This window comes from Corvus hawaiiensis, chromosome 13 (assembly GCF_020740725.1).
Source record: "Corvus hawaiiensis isolate bCorHaw1 chromosome 13, bCorHaw1.pri.cur, whole genome shotgun sequence".
In the NCBI taxonomy this organism is placed as follows: Eukaryota; Metazoa; Chordata; class Aves; order Passeriformes; family Corvidae; genus Corvus; species Corvus hawaiiensis.
Genome location: NC_063225.1, coordinates 13,707,086 through 13,724,808, shown reverse-complemented (window position 1 = coordinate 13,724,808; position 17,723 = coordinate 13,707,086). Strand labels below are relative to the sequence as shown.

The 17,723-nt window shown below is 38.0% G+C and overlaps 1 protein-coding gene across 8 annotated transcripts in view; it reads right to left on the bottom strand.

The window, feature by feature from the left end:
- Nucleotides 1-17,723, bottom strand: part of TCF12 (transcription factor 12) — a 160,873-nt gene that overhangs the window by 13,397 nt on the left and 129,753 nt on the right. For 4 of the 8 annotated variants that reach the window (XM_048317216.1, XM_048317215.1, XM_048317219.1 and 1 more), the window contains 7 exons: nucleotides 16,625-16,730; nucleotides 15,362-15,501; nucleotides 14,895-15,039; nucleotides 13,310-13,374; nucleotides 9,144-9,222; nucleotides 4,475-4,548; nucleotides 2,525-2,731 (listed from right to left, as the gene is read on the bottom strand). In XM_048317216.1, the coding sequence (XP_048173173.1) occupies nucleotides 2,525-2,731; nucleotides 4,475-4,548; nucleotides 9,144-9,222; nucleotides 13,310-13,374; nucleotides 14,895-15,039; nucleotides 15,362-15,501; nucleotides 16,625-16,730 (816 nt within the window). Of the gene's footprint in view, nucleotides 1-2,524; nucleotides 2,732-3,477; nucleotides 3,550-4,474; nucleotides 4,549-9,143; nucleotides 9,223-13,309; nucleotides 13,375-14,894; nucleotides 15,040-15,361; nucleotides 15,502-16,624; nucleotides 16,731-17,723 lie in introns of all 8 variants that reach the window. The other 4 variants (XM_048317214.1, XM_048317212.1, XM_048317217.1 and 1 more) reach the window with 2 other exon arrangements.

The following is a 17,723-nucleotide window of genomic DNA, read 5'->3' as shown; positions in this document are numbered from 1 at the left end:
TTTCCTAGCTCCTTCTGCCAAGATCATCATCTTCAAGGGAAATTAAATTTTTTTTCCCTTTTTTTTTAAAGAGCAAAAATGTTTTGTGTAAAGATCCCACCCTCCTTCAACAAGGAAGTTTCATTCAGTGCTGAATTCCAATGAACATTTCTTGACCCTATGTCAAACAAAACATCAAAAATAGGTAATCACCCTTATCAATGTTGACATTTCTCACTATGTTAGCCCAATACTCATTATTTTCTTAAAATTTACTGGATGTCATCTCAAGTGAAGTAGTATTTAAATCCAGAATGAAGGCTGGATCTTCATTCAGTTCAGGCTGCGTGTCAAATTCTCCGCTCTCCTACTTACTACTTAAAAAGAATGCCAACCTAATAGTAAATAAGAGTTTGAAATTAATTGGTTATTGAAGAAGAATTACCCCTTATACTTGGGGGGGGGGGGGGGGGACACACTACTGCAGTGCAGTCATCACTAATAAAGCACTCAGTCTGCACCACAGCCAGATGTGCCAACCTCTGCTCTGTACCTATTTCAGGACTCCATCCTAAGTCACACTGAGTTTCTGCAATTGCAAATGATGTCAAAGGGCACTCTTTGGGGACTAGGCAAGGCCACAACAGGATGCCTTCTGTTGGAGCCAATTATTCTGATGTAATAAAATTAAGGTTAATCCAAGAAATTCTTTAGCTGACTCACTTTTCAAGGCAAAACTGATCTGCAAGCTTGTTTCACCCAGTGAGGATGAAATGTACAGGCAAATATTTTTTTTTAGTTGTCTTAATCTAAGTTTATTTCTAACAGACAACAAGCATTTGTCAGTCAAATAATTAGATGATAAATTAGGTCTGTATAACATTTAAGTTACACAACTACATTAAACTAGAGAAGATCAAGGAACTTCTTTCTGTCCATTTTGGAGAGTCATCTTCCACTGTCCCCTATTTTAATAAAAAACTGAGTTGATAAAATATTTATCATAGCCTATTTAAAAGAGAAACGGAGATTTTTATGTACATTTGGGCACTACCTGTATTTATTTGACTGTGTCTGGCTTAGCGGTATCAGAAGGTTCCTCAAGTCAGAGAACAAATTCATCACTGTAGTTTCAGCCACTTGCTTCATGCCACATCAAGACCAGAGGAAAAAAAAGTTTTCTTTTGTATGACTAAATTTCAGTCTACCCCAGAACATGGTAGAACTTTACCACATTCTTTAAATATTAAATCTCAGTAGATACTATGAAAAAATGCAAAAGTACACATGCATCATTTCTTTCATTACAAAAAGTAACTGTGAACTTGTATAGAAAGCTGAAGTTGGATGTGCATTTGGAAAGTACCCCCTCCACAAAGCCCCCAAACACACGCAGCTTATAGAAAGCAACCAGTTCTTTTTGATGTTTACTGCAGTGGTCCTGAAATTAATATAAATGGATGTGTGACGTGCGAATGGGAGAGCCTGGAACTAATTCTGTTTTATAGAATACAAACCCTTCAGCAATTGGGGTACCTAATTATTTTGATGATAGGTGAAATTTTGCCTTGATCACACAGTACCCAGCTGTGAATCTGTTTTATAACAGAAAATTTCACAGCATGTAACAGGTCTTTAAAATTACCCTGTAAACATGCAAACACATGGCACCACTAAACCAACCATGTTTTTAAAAGCTCTTTTTCCTTTAAGCATTTTTGAGAAGGGAGGAACGAAAAGAAAGAAAAAGGGAAGTGAGCAATGCTACAAATAGATTAGTTTACTGTGTAATGCTTTTAGCATATTTCTGATCTATAAAAAGCTCGACTACATTTCTTCAGAAACAGTTCATATTTTTAAAGAAACTAAAAGAGATGGTTTGAATTATTTCACCCTTCTTGGGGATTAATCTGAAAGTTGTTTCCTTTTCATTGTTACTTACACTACAGCTGTGCTCAAACTCTTTTCTTTTAGAAAAAAAGTTTAAATTTTGAGCCTGCGCACACTACGGTTCCACATTCCAACAGCTTCCTCCCAGTCCTCTGCCAGCATCTGCTATTGAAGACTAGTTCCAATTTACAATAAACAGCTTTTCCAGACCAGAACACTTGAAATTCAGTCCTTCTTGACTGCTTTTCCCATTCAATCTCCCTATTCACCATTTCAAGGAGAAAACGGTTCTGCCAATTATTACACATCTGGAAAAAATGCATGTATAAGCTGAAACGCTCTCAGCAGAAAGTTTCAGCTTTCTGCATATGGTCACAGCAGGATTTTATGGGCCACTGACCAGGCCAAAGTCTAAGTTTTCCCATCTTTTTCCTCCCCCCCATTTCTGCCCACCCCCACTCCAACATTCTAATTGGAAACCCATAGCAGGTGCAAGCTGTCTGCCATCTTTTCCTCCACAAGAATCTCAAGTGGTTTCTTCCTGATAAATATTAGTCTTACAGCCCAGTTCTACCTCAGTAGGCTCTTCAATAGTTTCAATGCATCAGCTGCAATTGCTCTGCATAAACATACTCATGTTCTATAACATCATTACCATGGATGCTTGTCTGTTGGCTGTTACAAGGCTGGATGCTCCGTAGTTCGAGTTCAGGCTTCCAATTGGCCCATTGTGGGATGGTCCCAATAAACTATGGATATCTCCATGGCCACCTGACAGGCTTGTGGAAGGCCCCACAGCGTGGTTCCGTAGGACATGGATGGCATCATCGAGTCTGTCCAAGCGATCCTCCATCCGGGACTGCTGTGGGGATGCAAGAGGGACAGGAACACTCATTACTGAATAAATCCCCAGGCTCCTCACACCACAACAGAGTCTATCTCGGAGGTATTAAAGACAGAAGATGAAATGTGGTATCAAAATAGTATCAAAAGACTTTGAGAGCACCTACCAGCACTACAAACAAACAGGAAAAAGAAAATATTATCTGGAGATTCTGTTCAAGATAGCATTCATTCCACAAAAAGGTGGCAGCTTTGAAAGTGAAGCTTATTATAAGGTTAATGTTACTCGGCTGCTATTATACGGCATGAAAAGAAAAAAGGAATTGCTACAAAATAAGCTAATGCAGGACAAGAAAGAATGATCATAAAATCAGCCTCACCATGCTGGAAACAATTAAGAGAGGCAGTGGTTTTTTGAGAATCTGTATTACAAAAAAAACTGGACAAAACTTTAAGTTACCATTTTTTTAAATGGACCTTCAAACAGATTATTCAAGTATTTCAGAAACAAAAGCAAGCTATTTGGGTTACTGTCGAAGTCTGTCTTAAAATTACTTTCTTTTAATTACTTTCTCTTATTAAAAGGAATACCAAAAAAAACCCAAAGCAAAACCAATTCTGACATTGCAGCTCTAGAAACTGAAATAGCAGGATGTTGGAGTCAAAAGATGGGTCATACACTACACTAATTTAAGTTTTTAATGGGGAATCCGAAGGAAGCGTTAATTGAAACACAAAAAGGCACCATCTAAAGTGAAATAGTACCTCACAGACATCCTTTAAGAAGGACATTGCATCTTGCAAATGCTCGTGAAGTTGCTGTTCAACTCGATTTTTCTGGCAAAGTCAAGACAGAACAGGAAGCAAAGCACAGGTTAAGATTAATTCAAAAAAGAGGTGAGGAAATAGCTGATGTGCATGTCAGCAATACATTGTTAGTCAAGTTAATGCAACAGAGATCTGATAATATTAAGATAAGAAAAGGCTAATATTTAACACTGCAGTTATGTTAGGATTCTAAGATGTATGTAACAATTATATTTAATTGCAAAAATATTGAAGGAAAGAAACCTGATTTAACTTATAACTTATTCTTGTTAGACAGAAAAAAATAGAAATTACATCTGTGGAAACTAGAAATATTAAGCAAGTAATCAAAACCTTCCCTCAAATTTTCCCTGTTTCCTTCCCAATATTGTATCGGAAATGTAAGAAGGAAGTCAGTAACTTAAATCCTCTGCTGAATCCTCAAAAGAAGAAGATTTACAATGCTGTAGACTACTGCCTGTGTGTTTTTCAGCAAAGTGTTTAATTAATAAATGAACATTCCCCACAACAAATAATAATTACAAATAAAATATATTAATACTTTAATAACAGTGTAATGCAAACAAGCCCTAGAGACCGCCATTTGAGGGAGAGAGGGGGAAGGACAAGTAAATGCGGAGGCATGAAGTCTTTATCTTTCTCCAGGCTGAACTTTAGATAAGAATTAGCTATGGATTTGTGAAAAGGTACCAGAATCTCATAACAGCGCTTTAGCACCAGCTGTCCTCAGCACAGAAGCCTGATGCCCAAGGAACAGATGGTGAAAGACACACCCTGCACGTCTTATATTGTTCAACTGAACAGGCCATTTGTTAGCAAAGAATTCATTTGTAATGCTATCCTACTGTTTCCTTTAATGATATGCAGGATTTATACAAAACCAAGCCTCCAACTCCTAAGTAAAAAGTACTATGTTGCTTTCAACAATTCTTACCAAGGAGTGTAGAGAGTTTTCATAGCTGGGAGATGAGGGGGCTTGTCCTCCACTCCTCGACCACTGACTGGCACCTGTCAAAATTGTCTAGGTTAGTACACAGATTTACACAGCAGAAGTGGGAAGCAGAGACTGTATTTCTCAACATAATTAAACCAAACATATTCTGCATAAAGGTAAGCTAACATATGGGTATACAAAGGAGGACAAATTCCTTCATTCTGCCTTATTGAGGGGTAATTTTCATATCCTGGCATCTGTAGGGTTAGATCATTGTCAGTGACAAAAGCGGTGACACCTTCAAAGTACTTCAACATTAAAAAAGTGCACTAAATACACACACACCCCGTATTTGAAATACCTGCTTCTGCCTGTGTCACCATAAAAGACCTGCTGAATTCTTCTTCAGATTCTGTCCCATATATGTAGGTGTATAAAGATAGTATTAAAATGCACAACAAAAATATTTAAAGAAATCAAACAGACACCAAGTTAAGGATAACTGGAGAACCATTTTTACACCACCTCTCTACTAAACAAGAAAACTTAAAACTGGATCTAAAAGCTTTATCTTGTCTAGTTGTACACCACACCATTTTAGATTACAATGCATTCCAACTTTAGAAGAGTAAAATACACCTAAGTCATTCCCATTTGGTATTTCAGATATACTTAAGATAAATCAACAGCTGAAGAATCATTGATTGTGCAAAAAATGGACAATTAAATTCATATTACCTATACACTGCAAATTCAAATACATAGCCATTCTAATCTGACATAAATATACCTAATCATCATGTAAATTTTAAAAATAATTAGATGTGAAATGCAGTAACTAATAAAGCAGTACTTTTAACACAAAGCCTGAAGTAGTACAACACGTATTTTTCTCACAAACTAATAATGCATCTTTTATAAAGATACTACATGAAATTCTATGGCCATTAGAGACAGCTTCCTTTCAGCCATACAAATGTAATAATAAAGCAATTACATTAATAAATTATGGACATACAATCCAAAGCAGCTCATTAAAGGAAGAGCCTGTGGGCTTGTTCTTTCAATAACAGCCAGAGCTGTACATCTGGAAAACTGGGAAAAGGTTTAATAACATTACAGTTCCTTTGTTCGGAGAGCTGCAAGTAGTTACCTTTTAAAGCCAAGGTTGTATTTAGCAAAAAGAGTACAGCCTGCACAGCTATTAAAATACCTAAATATTTCCTTTCTAATTAAAAAAAAAAATCTCCTATTTCATAAAAGTCCAGAGCTGCCATAATTGTGCTGGAATTCTCTTTTAAAATACAAAGAATTCAGTGAGTAAGTTTATAATTACTGATTTTCACTTCACACAGCTACTCTGAGTCTGGACCCGCAGCCTCCGTCTGCATTACTGTCACTCCCCAATTTGAGAATAATGCTTGGAGTCCCACTTACTTTTGCACAGCCATTAAAGAAACAACTATAGAGTATTTTGGTTCAGCATAATGTTCAAATTTTTCCTTGGTCAGGACACATTTTTAAAGACAAGACTGTGATCAGGAGCACTCCTGCTCTCAGAACTCAGAGTACCGCTCCCTACAGCACAGCAGCAGCTCAGTATGAAGCAGGAAGGTGGCCATATGAGCAGCAAACAGACTGAAATCCTGTGCACCTCTTCTGACATGCTTGTTGGAGGGTTTAACTGAAGAAGGTACTATTTCTATAACGTAAGCCCAGAACAAAACTCTGAGTGGGACATCTCACAAAGGAGACAAAAAGCAAAAGAGGGGAGGGAATAACCAACTCCTCCTGTCCAATGCCCAACCCAACTGCAACCTGCAGCTTTCAGTCACACCTCATCACCGCCGGGGCTCTTCCCAAGCGGTGGCACTCTGCCTCCATGGCTGCAGGTTGCCAGATGGCACCGATTTCCTGCTTGCCTCATTCCACTCCCCCTCCTAGAAGTTTGTGCATGAAATCCACCAATTAAGTTAAAAAGCATCCTGGCACCACAAGCCCTGCAATTAACAACTGCAGCTTTTAATGCAGCACCAACACAACAGCATTAAAAAACAAATAAGCCAGGCAAGTGTTAGGATTTACAGGGGTCACCGACAGCAATCACTGCAGTATTGTTCTTACCCCAAGTCTCCCCAACACTAATCCTCTGGCTCCCCTTTCAAACACACACTCAGAGCTGCAGAGGGCTGGCTTTGCATCCTCAGAACCCACCGAACCTCCTGAATGCCTCTGATCCTGGCAGAAGGATTCTTAAAATACCGAGGCTCCCACCATTCAGATCCCCATATAAACCTCACATGCATGTACACAATCATCAAAACTATGCAAGACGCTCAGTTCTGGGCATGTTTATGCAAAATTAGAAATTAAATGAGGGCAGGGAAGGCGAGACACACACTATTGTCTCATAATACTTGGGGGTTTTCATCAAGTTGTTCTCCAAGCTTTTACTTAACTGAATTAAAAAACGTCATTAATCCTCATTCAGCAACGTAGGAGCCAAAGAGTCAGTCATGAGCTTATGAACCCCAAGGTCACGCTGGTATCTGTCAGTGCTTTCCCTGGCAGACAGAGGACTCCTACCATAACTTACAATTAAAGGATAGGCAAATTACGACTTAAGCAATCTGTAATACTACAAATGCTAACTAAACAAATACCTAATTGCAAAAGGGGAAAATGACAATGAAGGCTAAAATGCTCCAAAATATATTATTTTAGTACACATAAAACATTTGTTTTATCTGCAATAACTTTTTGGGTCAAGACAGAAAATGGCTACCAGGAGTATAAATAGCAGTAAATGCAGTAGTAATTACTTCACATTGTGCTTCACCGTGTTCTTAGTGACTCATCCGGGAATAAAGATAAAAGTCCAGATTCATAAATGAAGGTAATTAACTACTGGAGCAATTTACCAAAGGCTTGATAAATTCAGTATCACTGAAATTAAAGGGGGTGGGAGGGTATAAATGTGAAGCAGATGCTAAGTTTGAACCTGAAAAGGATTTCAGTATTATTTGCTTATGTCTACTACTGTCTTAGCCATCAGAATCCAGAATAAGGAACACAAATTAAAGTGCAAATTTTGGAGAGTTTTACCTGTCATACAGGTCGCAACAGGCAAAAGCAACAACATCAAATGGAAAACGCAAATTTTAGTGACCTCAAATTTGTATTCTAAACCTAGAAATTAGCTAGTGCTTTCATGCTTACAAAATGAGGTGTAGTGTCTAATTAGGCAACTCTTGAAAAAAAACCTCTTTGGGATCTGTAAAATTTGAAATACTTTGAAATGTCAGAACTTCTTTCTTCCAGCCACAAAATATTTTCAATACTTGCTTTGATGTAAAAAAGAAAATAATAGCAATTTTCTGATCTGCCTTTTCAGTAGAAGAGAATACACAGAATATTTTTTGTCAACTGTAATCACTAAATCAAAAATCCCATTAATCCCATCATTACTCAATTCAATGTGGATTATTCAGTAATAGAAATGCCCAAAGCAGCTGCTCAGGTAAGCCATGTCAGATATTCATTAATCCATTACATCCACAGAAAACCAGAGCAGTGTCCATTAAAGTGAAGGAGTGAAGCATGAATGATGGAGGTTTTGAGTGACATTGCATACAGAGATACGCATATTCACATAGACATGATTATGACTGCATTTTGCATGCAATACCTTTACTAACTTATTCATCTGGATTACAAAAGTGTTCAGCTAGGTTTGTTCTGTACCCTTTTCACCTTAAAGTAATTTTATTATTTTACAAAAAGCAAAATACTCTTGCAAAAAAGTGACCAATGGCCAGGAGCCTGCAGGGATATATTAAACAACACAGAATAGGGAAACAGACTGTTGTATAAATGTTAAATAATTTAACAAATTGCACTACAGGAAAGAACAGAGTTAAAGTTACATCATCTTACTTGTAATTCTAGTTCTTTGTTAAACAACAAATTTAAGTCAATGGAGCTTTCACAGCCCTCCCTATACGGAGAACAGCTGTTCAACTTTTACTAGACAGCTGAGGCCACAGTGTCTGCGAAAGCTGCACTACCACAAATAGCTGTAGGCAGCTGCCCACAGTTCATCTCCACACTGGAATGCTTCTTCCCACATTCACACAAAGCACAGGTGACAGAGGTGGCTGCAATACAGAGCATTTATTTTAAAAAATGCCAGAAATTCTTCTCCCATAGAATGAAAACATTCATTGAAGATATGAATGAAAAACATTGGATAGTCTCATAGCCTACTATGTTTTCTTTAAAAGGAAGACACATCTGCCATGTTTGTCACTGAAAGCTGCCGCAGAGCCTTAACATATAGCTTTAAAAAACCCCAAACCAAATCAAATCACTCTTCTTGCTCTCAGTGTAAATCTGTACAGATATCTTTATAGCTCTGATAATATATGGTCAGTTAATGCTTACAAACATTATTTTAATCAGCTGATTTTCAAAGCCAGTTGCCCGGACTCAAGTGAATGCCCCTAACAAAATGTCTAAGAATCTGGATTTATAAATCTTTGTTTTGTACAATGGAAAAATAACCAAAATGCACAAGCAGTTATGCAAGAAAGTTAACGCTGATTTCACTGTGATTCCAAACAGGACGTTTTCAAAACAACAAAGTTACTGATAAATGGCCGGTCTGTACCTGTAAGAGGCGATGGTGATCCAACTGGTGTTGATGGATTCGATGGAAAACTACTGCTGGTATGATCAGGAGAATAAATCTGACAACAGACGAAGAGATTATATATCAATATATGTTATAATACACAGGGAAAAAAGCTATTAGGATTCTTTTTCATGTTTTAATTTTCACTCTTGATTCTGGATTGATAAAAAACACAATTTGATCCTCCAATCACAGCTCTGCTTTATTCCACTCAAGGCTCTAAAAATGTCCAAAGAACTTCCATTTTCAAGCAGCTGTCCAAATAAGCACAACCTGTATTTCATAGTGACACAAATATAACCGGCCTTCCTTCTCATTTAAGAGCAGCATGAATTACAGCCTTTCTGCTGTCACTGCAGGGGAACGATACACGTAAGAGTTCACAGTACACAGTTAATTATATCAAACAAAACTTCAGGAAAATGCCAATGAATAATGACTTTCCAAACTTTAGAGAGAGATTTTAGCAGTCAACACATGTTATCTTCTAAAAATTAATTCTTCACAAAATACCAAGAAAGCATTCAGGCTCTCTTATTATTGGTACCTACCAAGCAAAAGACACGTGAAATTTTGTTCCTCTTGCAATGTATTGCAGCACTTAACATGCTTCTCTTATTTCAGTATCAACTGGCCTCTTGAGATACTAAACTTCAACTTACAACAATTCTTTCCTTGCTATTAATGAAATTATAAAAACTATTGATAAAAAGAGAAGACATAATGCTTAAAGCTTTAATTAAAAATTAAAATCTCAAGACACTGGGAAAATTCATTTTATAAAGGGAATTGAATAGATTTAGAGGCTGACTATGGACTTCAGAACATATTTTTATAGGTCATCAGTTCAAACCTGTTTTACTTGAGCAGAGACCAGGATTTGTTAGTCATCAGATGGCAGTTAAAAAAATCTTCACTGGCAGTGTGGTTGATGTCTCTTCACACAGACAATTCGACATTTCAGCATTTAGCCGTCAATAACTTCATTAAGTTGCATATTGTATTTTCTGAACCAACAAAACCAGGACCCAATAGACCACATGCTCCTTCCTGGTCTATCATACTTTTCCATTAGAAAAGACCATCAGTTCCCTAATGGAAATGCTTCCTCCTTTTCATACATGCTAGAAAGAAAATATATTTAGAACAAACTACCTCATACTACCGGAGGAAATTCATGCATTGTACATCAGCATAAAAATAAATCTTGGGTGTCAGTGTAAGAACTGTAGAGAGTTTCAGAGGGATAACATACAGAAAATTAAAATAAAGTCAGAGGCCACAAAGTTTTCTTTGAAACTGCTTGTTTTCCACAGGTCTACCTGCCAACTTTATTTTGCTGTATTTTATAAAAGGGAAAATCTACAGTACAGCAAAGCCCCCACTAAAACACGAGGTCACAATTCATTCTGCACGAAGTCCCTGGCTGCTGCGCTGTTAAATGACCAATGATGAACAACCCTGACACCTTCTGCCAGGCTTAAACGGTAACATGACTCATTTTACTGCAACAAATGAGACTCCTCCTCCTATCAGTCATGGTCCATTCCAATCAGTGGGGTGCCAATATGCCAGGGTCTAATGAAAAGGCTCTTAGACAAAAGCTGCACAATTGAGAGCCTGCAGAGCCAAACCTCGGAGCTGTTAGTCCAATTTTTTAAACACTACAGTGTACATTTCAGTTAGGCTTTGTTATGTTAATGTTATTGAGTCTAAAGCAACAAAGAAACTTAATTCATGAATTACTTTTAGAAGTCAACTTCCCTACATTTTCTTTTCTTTTGTGAAGGGACCAGTGGCTATTTAACTACCGAGACGGTACAAAGGCCTTTACCCTAGTGCTGAGGTAGGAATCAAAACATAAGTTATCACAAAGAGGTCTGATATAATCAACAAAGTTAAACAGTCCTCCTGTTTGATCTCCTCTAAATTAAAGACCAAGTGTTTTGATTTGGCATTAGGCAATGAAATAAACCAGATGTTTCTCCTGCCATATAACCCTCCATGGGCACAATCTTAAAGGGTTATTGTTTGGCAAATGTTCAGGGAAACACATTAGAAATGGCACGAATACCCAGATTTTCTTTTCTTTCTATCTATACTAGTTCATTATCCAAACTAATGCATAATCCACAGGGCTTTGGGAACTTTGTGTAAATACTTTCATGTACAATTCTCTTTCTTGCCTACCCTGAGATTAAGACCACAATTATCCAGGCTTAAACCTAAAATAAAAGAACCTTTGCAAATGTATTATCTGGCCTTACATGTTTAATCACATACTACTCTGTATGGTCTTTAATACCTAAACTGAAGAACAAATGTCGTATCCTCTGATGTTTCTCAGATGAAAGGCCTATTGTGAGACATACATCAACAGAATTTTAGAACTAGAAATTCCTCTCAACAGTTGCAGCGGCAGCATTTAAAAACCAAACAGAAAGGAATATAGTGTCATCTTAGGGGGGAAAAAAACCAGGCACGACAATCGCAGTATTTAAATGTAACTTCGTTCAAACAGAAAAATATTCTTGATTTCCTAGCTGTCAAAATTCATGTGTGTCAGCTTCACCTGCAGGAGAGCCCACCTCCCTCCTCGCCCAGCCATGAGCCGTGCTCTCGCTGAGCGCAAGGAGTGTGCTGGGTGCGCGTGGTGCGGAGTGCGGGGGAAGCAGATGGATGAGGCGAGGGATTTGAAGTGTGCAGACTATGGCATGCACTGATAGAGCAGATGGAATGCATCACCATCAGCTATGACAGAAATGATTTATGGAATGACCTGGCTGCTCCTGCCAAGCAACAACACAGGATGACAGAAACAAGTTTCTATGACAACCAGAGCCCACCCACCAGTTAGATTAAACATTTCTGCCCTGACTTCCACTCGCAATATATTTAGTTTTTCCCCAAAACATCAGCCTGGCTTTCTCAGCTAGTGACTTGGACAAAAATACCTGAAAGGATGAGAAAATCATTTAGAGAAGGAGAGCAGTGGAAAATGTCACAAAGTCCCACAGGTCTAACTGGCCAGCGTGTCAGACTTAACAATGAAATTTTGTTCCGGCTGCAGAACAGCAGACACCCAAATACATCTGCAGAGCAATGAACAGCCTGGAGTATGTGAGCATTGCTATTTCTAGGAGGCAAAATGATCCCAAGTTCTTTTCTGACAGGTCTCAAACAGACCAAAAGAGAGCATTAACTGCCCTCTGGACTCCTGAATTGTTATCTACTTGCTGAATCCCTAAAAGCAACAGGGATATTTTTCTCCTCAAAGCCAGTAGGTCAGAGTTCTCCTCCCCAGTATGGACATTACAGACATTATCAGATCTGGTAATCTTTTAACATAGGACTCTCTGAGGGATGCAAGGGTAACGGGATCTGCATGAATATGCACATTTCCATTCTCTAGTATGAGGTGAGGGATGCAGAACCCAACACAGGGATGGTCATTTAGGGCTTCAAAGTTTGCTCCACACAAGAAATACTAAGTGCTTCCCCAGCCACCATTCCCAACTCTGAAATTTCTGCTGCAGTGTATCAATTACTCTTTTATAAAAAGTACATCTGATAGTACCAATAAAAAAATAATTACTGTATGCATGCACATGGAAACAGAGCTTACAGCAGATTGAAGATACTTGCCATGTTTTACATCATTCCAACAGGAGTTAAAAGTTTAAATGTATGTGTATACAACATTCTAAAGGCTGTTCCATAAATTATAGCTATACAACACAGCATTCAAAACCTCTCAGTTTTATAAGGCCACTGGGAAGGCAGGATCTGCTCTAAGACTAATGTTAAAAATATTTGACTTTACCTAAAACACTACAGAAAAAAAAAAATCAAACCTTTAACTTTTTATGATTATCTTTTACTTTGTCTAACCAGCTTTTTAAACCAAACCTGCCTTAAATCTTTTGATCACCTGAAGAAAAAGGAAGTCAGAATGAGTCTTCTCCAAATAAAAGTATTTTTCACTTGCATTTAAAAAGCCACTTTTGTAGTATAGGAAATTGCATCATAGTTCATTGTTTTGACTTCATATGTGAAAATTCCTGATTTGATATTATAAAATGAATGACACGTAACAGATTAAAATATGTGTTTCAGATCTGAATATTCTAACTGCTACTTACAGATGCCAATGCCTTTCCAAGTGCATCACCTGTCTGTGAGCTTCCAGCACCATTTCCTCTGTTTCCTGTAATGTGGAAAGTAAACCCAACACTTATTTTTAAAGCTGAAATTTTATTTACTTTTATTATTTTATTCATCACACAGAGTTGAGCAACCACTTTTTAAATGGATTTTCTGAGGAAGTCAGTGTCAATAGAATCAGTTCTCATTAGACCTAAAAATTTAATTAAAACAATTAGATTTACATTTAGATGCTCTCCTCTTAAAAGGCAAACACAGTATCACTCTGATAACTTAAGGACCAACAAGTGAAAGCAGCTAGAAGACAAAACAATTTTCTAGGATCATAGTCTAACTTTAATGAAATGTGAAGAGAAAAATCATAATCAGAAAATTACATTATTGCAGCTTATTTCTAAACTGCTATCCACAAAGTGCTGCATGTTTAATTAATTCTTAAAGCCAAATTCACAGAATAGTTCCTTAGGTGCCTCCTCGCTCCCCCTGCTCTAATTCCCTGTGCTGTACTCTCATCTTGAGTTTAAAAAGTCCCTGAGAAGCTCTGATGCACCAAGCTGTCACCCCTGCTCTCAGCTGCATGTCAGTAGCTTTGCGTGCCCTTTTGCTCCACACACCATTAAGCCAAGAGGAAGTCTGAAGCCCTGCCAACTGGAAACACAGAGAGCAACTGAATCCCCTGAAATATCTGCTTTGCTGTAGGAGACAGACCCTTTAAAAGCAAATCTTCTTTCTCCAATTATTAACCTCTAAAGCCAAAAAACATATTGAATGTGAATGTAAGCCATTCACATCAGAAATCCAAATAATGCAACACACACCGTTTCCAAGTTTGTGACAAACTTGGATTTTCCAGCCTGAACTTACCATGCAAATTCTGGGTTCTGTTTAAACATCTTGGTGTAAAACATGCTCCCAAACCAAAGCTAACATACTCACCCTAACTCAATTCCACTTCCTTAAAATGAAGCTAAGTGCAAATCCTATTGAACCAACAAGGGGCATCTACAAGCATTTAATTTCTACAGCTGTATCTTAAGACGAGCAAATATGTGCAAGGAACAGATGATCACCCTGTATTTCTTGCTTCCTAGGTGAGCACAGAGGAGACTGAACCAGCCACCATCCTGGCTACTCTGTAATCTCTAAAACAGTTAAGATAGGAATTTACGATGCACTTTATCAACCTCCCCAAAGAAACAGCCTTCCTGCCTTTCTCTGGAGCAGTGCTTTGGTGACACAACAGCTCTGAAAACTTCAGCACCAGAACTACCTATATGGACATGTGCATATACTGAACTACAGAAGGACAGCTGCCATTAAGTCAGATGGATCCAGCCCCTGAGCATAGGCTTGACTGTGAAAGCAAATAAACCAGTAAGTCTTAAGCTGACTGAAAACCAATATGCCTCACCTTAGCCAAACTGGGGACAGAAATACCACAGTGGTGAATTTTTCCTGATCTACAAGCATGCCGTAAATTAATCTTACTAATTTTGTGCGTCATGCAGCTCTAAATTCCATTTTCTTGTAAAATGAAAAAAAAAAGCAGGAAGAACTTTTTACCCAGAATATTATCTGATCCATTGACAGGTGGAGTGTGTGAGGCAGCTACATAAGGTGAACTGCTGGTACTGCCACGATGGAAGCTGGACATTGGAGGAAGACTGGCATTTATATCTGAAGGTGAGACTGAATGCGGGGGATAGCTCTGGAGAGAAGAGAAGCAGACACAAGACATTTAAGTAGTTCTTAAATAAATGTTGATATTTTAAGATATCAAATATATAATACCCAGCTCTTTATTACAGAATAAAGGGACTCATCCATCCTCTGACAGACCACTACACAGCCACAGATTTTTATTTATACAACAGACATAACTAAAAGGACATAAATCTAATACATAAAGTTTGTGATTTCTAACAACTGGGTTTTTAACTGACATACATGAGCAACAAATGAGAAGTTAATTCTCCTAAGTTAGATCTCCATACATGACTATAAACAGATCAATGTGTGCTGAGTCTTACCAAACGGTCATGTGTGTGCAGGCTGCCGTAACTGCTGGACTGGGACATGTGGGAAGACGAGCCTCCAAGCATCCCACCATAGCCAGGCTGGCTCATGCCATTGGATGAACTCCAGAGGTCAGAAGAATTGTGGGTCCCATCTTTTTTTTTAGTATTTTTTCAATAGAGAAGAAAACAAGAAAAATACATTTAAAGAAGAATACTGATTTCTCTGTTCCTTTACAAGATTATTTTAAACAAATACAGAATTCAGCTACTGAGACTAACATCAGCAGAGAAATGGTGACCAGTTTATACTGCATCTTCTATTTTCATGCCACCACACTGTTGCTATATTTATTAAAAAAAAACCAAAAAAACCCCACAAAGAAACAACAGAGGCTTTATAGCTGAAATACAATCCAACCACAGCTGAGAAAATACCAAGCACTTCTGCTAATTACACAGACCTTCAGTAAGGCCAGACTTAAATCAAGAGTGTTGATAAAAAGTCCAGACTGAAAGAAGTAATAAAAAAGGAGGTGGAGGGGTAAGAAGTTTGGCCAAACAGAACTCATCATAAACATGCACTGCAAAACATCTATTTACCTAAAACAAGCAATTCATAGACTAAGATACCCTAGCACCACAAAAATATAACAACATTTCAAAATAGCAGATTTAAGTAGCTGAAATGACTACATTACATAAGCCTTAGCCTGTGTGTCAGTGCAGTTTCCCTTCTGTAGCACAAACTGAAGTGCTCTGTGAATTCCCGAACTGAGACACTGAGCTCTCAATGTGCTCCAAACCCTCACCAGACTGCAGCACGAGCTAATTGTGTGACGTGAGGCTGAGGAAATGGATTCTGCTCTTGTTTTTTTCAGTGCAACCCCCTTTTTTCTGGCATGCTGGATATACAAGCATTTGAGAACATAAGACTGTTAGCTGATGTTGTACAGTCAAATTCCAGAAGAGTCAATAAGCCCCCACGTCATTTTTCTCTATCACTCCAGTGTGCTGCTCTGAAGCCCCTACAAATCAAAGGATGGGAATTCTGTCCATCTGGCCTGGTGTGTAATCCCTTTAAATTTCAGTCAGCAATTAATGTCATGAGAAAAACTTTACATCAACAGTCAGTTCCCTTCATCTAACTTTTAAAAGTATATAAAACTTAACCATAGGCTCTAGCACAATATGCTCCCTTTACACCTCTTCACCGACCCAGTAAAACAGTGTCTGACTGCAGATTTCTGCCTAAAGGACAAGTGACATTTTACCCACCTTGCATGAAGAAAGTGCTAGCAAACATACTGCTTGGTGGCTTAGGAGATGGGTAACTTGGAGATTCTCTGTTGAAATCATCAGAACTTGGGGATGGTGCATACACCTACATATTGGAGAGCAATAAAAGCAGGTTAGCAATAACTGGGTGTCGTGCATTAAAAGAACCACAACAGCATACAGATACAGAGAGAAAGCACAAATAAAAAAAGAACAGTGTAGCAAGCCGCAGCATTTGTTGCCCTTGTTTTATTTGCTTTTTAGCAAGTTGCCACAGTACAGAGGAACTACAGTAGAATGATCCTAACAACACACTTTCTGGTGTGCCAACTCAGCCAGGTGGCCTGATAAAAGCCTGAATGCTGATTTTGCTTTCCAAGTGCACGACTCGCACAGACTTGTTGCTTAAGATAAAAAGCAAGATAAAACAACTGGGCCCCAAACAAATTTTATTTTAAAACAACTGTATGCCTGTTTGAATATTTAATTAGCTGGCATCCCAACAATCAGAAAGAAAAAGAACATCCAGTGACAAATGGAAGGTTTTAATGCAACCGTTGTATCATCCATTCAGAAACTCGCACGCCTTTGGAGAGTCATCAGAAATACATGCATGCAAGTCTTCAGGAATAATCTTAAAACTGCAGCAGTGAGCACATAATTTTCACACTGGCCTAGCATTAAAGAAAAGCAGTGTTACTGTTTTTTCGGTGTTAACATGCCAGTGGAATGCCCATTCTCAACTCGCAAGCAACAAATTTTCTTTTAAAGTTAAAAATGTAAGATGCCAAATAAAGATAATGACTCAAAGCCTTTCACTGCAGCAACTCTAAGAAGAAATATAAAGTGTATTCAGGAATAAGTTAAGTAAAATGAACGAGGCCCAGAATTCACGGAGTCAAGGACTCTACCCATAGTTAGTTGTTCTATACCGAATATCGCAATGATTAGGGTATGTTACAAGATAAATTAAATAAAAAGCAAATCAACATATATGGCAGCAAAAAATATAACAATGTTACAGTGATACTGGAGCATCTTTTTGCCATGAAGTCAAAAATGTGGTATTTTTATCTGTTTATCTAAGTTGTTAAATACA